Here is a 6,186-nt window from a genome sequence, read left to right on the forward strand (position 1 = left end):
CAGAAGAATGAAGAAACTACAGAAAAAAAAATTAAACCACTGCCGGCAGCGGAGACCATATTAATTGACGAACCAGAAGTTCCAGCACCGCCGCCTTACATCCCACTTTACCCACCGCTGCTTAATCTGCCACCGATTCCTTCTTATGAACAAGCGGACCCCTTGCCTAGTACTTCACAGGAAACTAAAAGAGAGTTAGAATCGGTAAGAGCAGAGGACGAACCGGAACCTCCTGTCTCAGCCCATACTCGTCAGAGAACACAAGCGGCTGCCAGTCTCCAACTCCCAATCAGAGAAACTGCAACTGTCGTACCTGCGGTCCCTAGTGAGGAAAATGCTTTCCAAACTACACAGACTATTAGACTATATACCTATGTCCCTTTTTCATCAAGCGATCTCTTTAACTGGAAACAGCTCGGCCCTTCCTACGCTGAAAAACCAGATCAAATGATTGATTTTTTAAACGGAATTTTCTCCTCACATAATCCCAACTGGGCTGACATCCGCCATCTGGCTTCTTTTTTTTTTTTTTTTTTTTTTTTTGAATAAACAATTTTATTGAGTTTTCAGTAGATAACAACAATTAAAGCCAAAAAGAACTTCCCAATACAGACAGGTTTGCCTTAACAATAAAACCCCCGACCCTTCCCTGACCCCCTCTGCCCCGCCCCTCTCCAATGTCTCTTTGCCATCCGGAAACCAGGTCTTTATTCAGGTCGTTGATGTTAAGTGTGGGAATCACCGAAGTTCAGTCACCAATTTACAATTAAGCTACGCACTCGGTGTGGAAGTCTTTGTAAGTATGGCTCCCATATTTCCAAGAAGTGTTTCCTCCGCCGTAGATCTAGGCGTGTTATAGAGGATTCCATCTGCATCATATGATGTAAATTATTGCGCCACGCCCAATAAGATGGCCTCGCAGGCTCCCTCCAATATAGAAGGATCGTCTTCTTGGCTACTAGGCACGCTTTTTGTATAAACAGACGGGCTCCCAGAGCTTTCACCTTCAAATGCGAAATGCAGCCAAAAAGTAGCCAATAATAGGAGAAATGAATATGGAACCCCAGTACTGACTCCAAGTACTGCACCACCTTCTGCCAAAATTGTTGGACCTGCGGGCAAGCCCAAAATGCATGGGATAACGAGCCCCGCGCTGAGCCACAACGCAGACATTGAGACGAAGGCGCTATTTTACAATAAAATGCCTCTTGGGCAGCCACATAGCTGCGGCGGAGAAATTTGTACTGCATTTCGCGGTAGTACATGTTAGTGGAGAGCTGCGGGATTCGTCTAAAACACATTTCAAGAATAGCAGCATTTAACACAAATACCCCATCCCTATTCCATCTTTCCACCAATATGGCCCTGTTATCTTTTAGCTGTAATTGCTTAAGCAATCGATAATGCTGAGACAATGACGACGGCTTTTCCTGCTCTAATAGCAAGTGGGTTTTAATCTTCTCAAGGGAGGTCACCTGTTCCCCTCCCAATGACAGAGACGCAATATAATGTTTAAGCTGCAAATATGGGAATACCTCCTTAGTGGAAACTCCATATGTGTCCTGCAATTCTTTCAAAGAAAAGAATGTGCCCTCCGGCTTTACCACGTGTCCCACATAGGTTATTCCCAGCTTGCCCCACCTTTGAAATGGAGCCGTATGTAATCCCGGAAGAAATTCTGGATTCCCTTGAACAGGTAACAGCAAGGGGTTCACCTTGTCCACCTTTAGCAAGCGCATAAATTTAACCCAGGTTTGACGAAGAGGCTTAACCAGCACACTAGAAACTAAGTAAGTATTTAAGCTTGCAGGAGAGGCTTGTAACACAGCTAGTAGCCCATACGGGTGAGCCCAGGCCTGATCCACCCGCAGCGGGGAATATGTGGATGTGCCCATGATCCAGTCTTTAACTAAGCGGAGATTCCCCATCTGGCTTCTTTCCTGTTCACCACTGAGCAGCGAAGACAAATACAACAAAACATGGACGAAGCAGCCAGAAGTGGAGCCGGGTCAGACGGTGATCCTGATGCCGCTGCAAGGGAACTTGCTCCGACAACAGACCCTCACTGGGACTACCAATCTCCCAGTGGACGAGACCGCATCGCGGCTTATCAGAGAGCCTTCCTAGAAGCCTTGAGGAAGGGAAAAAGAAAAATTATGAACATGACTAAAATCCAGGATATAGTACAAAAGAAGGACGAAACTCCGGGAGACTTCCTCGAACGACTAATGGATGCGTACCGGAGATACAGCCCTTTTGATCCAGAAGATCAAAAGAACCACCCTATAATAGTCATGAGTTTCGTAGGACAGTCATGCCCCGATATACGCCGAAAACTCCAGAAAACAGAGGGATTTGAAGCAATGAACATCAGCCAGCTCAAAATTATGGCAGACAAAGTCTATGGAAATAGAGAGCTGGAAGATGAGAAAAAGGAGAAAAAAGAAAGTAGCAGAAGGATGAGAGAAAGTGTTAACTTGTTAGCGGCAGCAATGGAAGAAACTAATTTCGGAGAGCAGGCCAGAAAGTATCGAGGATACCCTGGGCAGAGAGGAAGATGGCAGAGAGGAAGATCAGGAAGAGGCGGATCCTTCAGAGGAGGAAGAGCGCCTGTAGGGGTCAATCAATGTGCATATTGTAAACAAGAAGGACATTGGAAGGCTGAGTGCCCTGAGAAACCACGGGAGGGCGAAGGAGGGAACAGTTCAAAACCCTCAAAATCTAAAGAAAATGAATGGCAAATGGCGTTGGACGAATTGTCAGACGAGTCTAGTGACGATATCGGGCGAAACTCATGACTAAACAAGGAAGCCCTGCCCTCCGACCCGTTGGTAGAAATAAAGGTTGGGGCTAAAACCTTCAGAGGATTACTAGATTCTGGAGCACAACGATCTGTGATGACTACTGCAATCGCTATTCCCACAGCACAAAGCATCTCCATTGTAGGGGCCTCCGGGAAACCACTGGCAGCCCCTATTCTTCAGAATCGACAGGTTCGAGTGGGAGGACAACTAGTATCCCACCGATTCCTCTATGTCCCTGGATGTCCAGTTCCACTAATTGGTAGAGATCTCCTTTGCAAATTAAGGGCCACTCTACAGTTTGAATCAAATGGTGAAATCAAAGCTTCCTTTGCAGACAATCCTGTTTCCCTTATTTGTCCTCTCCAAGAGGAATGGAGACTACATCTTCCCATAGTTGAACGAACCATCGAGCACCGATATGAGGAAGATACCCCTCTCAATGCAAAACGAAGGTACCTGATGGATAGCGTACCTTCAGTATGGTCTGAAAACAATCCAGGAGGACTAGCAACCGAGGCTGAACCCGTCTGGATAGAACTGAAAGAGAAGGCACAAGTCATTAACCAAGCCCAATATCCTATTCCCTACGTGGCCAGACAGGGAATACAAGTACATCTTCAAAGACTATTTGACTTGGGCATCCTGCGACAAGTCCGGTCTGCCTGGAACACTCCCTTGCTACCAGTAAAGAAACCTGGTACTAACGACTATCGACCTGTACAAGATCTACGAAAAGTAAATAGCCAAGTAGCGGACTTGGTGGCCCTGGTACCCAACCTGTACTCCATTCTAGCTCAAGTCAATCCCAAATCAAAGTGGTACAGTGTAATCGATCTCAAAGATGCTTTCTTCTCCGTTCCGGTAGCAGAAGAATGTCAGAAGATCTTTGCCTTCACATGGGAAAATGCACACACTGGAATAAAACAACAGTATACCTGGACTCGGTTGCCTCAAGGATTCAAACACTCTCCCACGCTCTTCGGGGAACAGCTGGCAAAAGATTTGAAAACTTACCAGAAAAAACATGGGCCAGTAATACAGTATGTTGATGACTTACTGTTGTTCAGAGACACATATCTTGACTGTGCGAAAGCTACCCTTCACCTGTTACAGACATTGTATTCAAAAGGGTACCGGGCAAGCAAAAAGAAAGCCCAGATCTGTGAATTAGAAGTAGAGTATTTAGGTTTCCGAATTCGTGAAGGCACTCGATGCCTTGGAATCTCTCGTACAAATTCAATAAGACATCAGCCTACACCAACCTGCAAAAAAGAACTGCGAGCATTTCTGGGAGCCACCGGATACTGCCGGCTTTGGATTGCTAACTATGCAGTTATTGCCCAACCCCTATACGACAAGCTACGGGGTAAAGAAGCAGAATCTCAACCCTTCCAGTGGGAAGGACATGAACTAGTACACTTACAACAACTAAAAGAAGCCCTGATCTCACCCCCTGCTCTGGGGCTACCTGACGTAACTAAACCATTTCATCTGTTTGTAGATGAGAAAAAAGGAATGGCCATTGGGGTCCTGACTCAAACCTTCGGATCATGGGAGAGACCCGTTGCCTATCTGTCAAAAGGAATGGACAATGTTGCCAAAGGATGGCCGGGGTGTCTTCGAAGCATCGCGGCTGCATGCATATTAATTCCAGAAGCAGTCAAGTTGACATTTGGACAAACTTTGCAAGTAACAACTCCTCATACCATTCAGGGACTGCTCGAAACACATGGACCAAAGTGGATGACCAACTCACGTCTTGTAAAGTACCAAGCCTTACTATGTGAAACTCCTGAAATTCAAATACAAGACAGTAAAAACTTAAACCCAGCCACTCTAATGCCAGCACCTGAACCAGTAAGCCATGATTGTGAAGAAGTCATGGCTACAGTACACTCCAGTCGACCTGACTTAAGGGATCAGCCTTGGCAAGGCGCATGGACTTTATTTACAGACGGAAGTAGTCAGGTAAAGAATGGAGTACGAGTGGCTGGCTATGCAGTAGTAACTGAAGATGATATCATTGAAGCTGGACCCTTGCCTTCAGGAACGTCTGCACAAAAAGCTGAATTAATTGCCCTTACTCGAGCTCTTCAGTTGGCAGAAGGGAAAACTGTAAATATCTATACAGACTCTAAATATGCCTTCTTAACCATCCAAGTCCACGGAGCATTGTACAAGGAACGAGGGTTTCTCAATGCCGAAGGAAAACAATTGGCAAATGCGCCAGAGATCCATGAACTGTTAAAGTCCGTATGGCTACCACACAAAGTGGCCGTAATGCATTGCAAAGCACACACCGGAAAATCTGATCCTATCGCTCGGGGAAACCAGAAAGCTGATTCTGCCGCCAAAGCAGGAGCCCAAGACCATTATCAAACAAGAATGACCATATGCCCCCTCTTGCAGTTTCCAACTGAAATACCCACCTACTCAGCCGAAGAAAACGACTGGGCAAAAGCTGAAAATTTCCATCAACAGAATGGGTGGTGGATCATCTCAGACGGACGGATATGGATACCTGATACTATTGCGTGGACAATAGTAAGAGAAGCACACTGTCATACACACCTGGGACGTGATTCATTGGCAAAACTACTGGCAAAAACATACTATATAAACCGAATCACACAATTGACTAAACATGCAATTAATCAATGTGTTACATGTGCAAGAAATAATCCTCGCAATGGACCTGGTCCTGCACCGGGACATGTTCTCCGGGGAACTATACCATTTCAAGTCTGTCAAATTGATTTCACCCACATGACCCCTGCACTAGGTTATAAAGCCATGCTGGTAGCAGTATGCACCTACACCGGATGGATTGAAGCTGTGCCTACGCGAACAGAAACTGCAAAGGAAGTCGTTTCCCTCTTATTGAACCAAATCTTACCACGATATGGATTACCACGGCAGATCAATTCAGACAACGGCCCAGCTTTTACCAGCGAGGCAACTCAACACCTCACCAAAATTTTGGGCCTCAAATGGCATCTCCATTGCGCATGGAGACCTCAAAGTAGTGGGACTGTTGAACGAGCTAACAGAACTTTGAAAGTCAATTAGCCAAGCTCTGTCAAGAAACAAGAACCAAATGGCCCAAAATGCTACCATTGGCATTGCTTAACATCAGATGCACTCCACGACAATCAGGACTAACCCCTTATGAAATGATGTACGCAAGGCCGCCACCGTTGCCCTCCTTCCCCGAATCCTTACAAGTCCAAGGGGAAATGTCACTCAGCAACCAAATGAAAGGACTCTACAATACTGTGGAAGCAATTCGCAAATATACCTGTGAGACAGAGCCACTAATCTTAATCAATCCTATCCATAAATTCCAGGTGAACGACTCTGTGTGGATCAAGGAATGGGATGA

At 45.8% G+C, this 6,186-nt stretch overlaps 2 protein-coding genes across 2 annotated transcripts; both read left to right on the forward strand.

Annotated features, from left to right (window-relative positions):
* The first annotated feature begins 1,956 nt into the window (after positions 1-1,956).
* LOC115090113 lies at positions 1,957-2,827 on the forward strand. Its single transcript, XM_029598828.1, has one exon. It carries the CDS (start codon positions 1,980-1,982, stop codon positions 2,796-2,798), a length of 819 nt encoding a protein of 272 aa, XP_029454688.1. The 5' UTR covers positions 1,957-1,979; the 3' UTR covers positions 2,799-2,827.
* A 43-nt stretch (positions 2,828-2,870) lies between these two features.
* On the forward strand, positions 2,871-5,919 carry LOC115090112. The gene has a single exon (XM_029598827.1). The coding sequence runs from the start codon at positions 2,898-2,900 to the stop codon at positions 5,871-5,873; it is 2,976 nt and encodes a 991-aa protein (XP_029454687.1). The 5' UTR covers positions 2,871-2,897; the 3' UTR covers positions 5,874-5,919.
* The last annotated feature ends 267 nt before the right edge of the window (positions 5,920-6,186 follow it).

This window comes from Rhinatrema bivittatum, chromosome 4 (genome assembly GCF_901001135.1).
Source record: "Rhinatrema bivittatum chromosome 4, aRhiBiv1.1, whole genome shotgun sequence".
In the NCBI taxonomy this organism is placed as follows: domain Eukaryota; kingdom Metazoa; phylum Chordata; class Amphibia; order Gymnophiona; family Rhinatrematidae; genus Rhinatrema; species Rhinatrema bivittatum.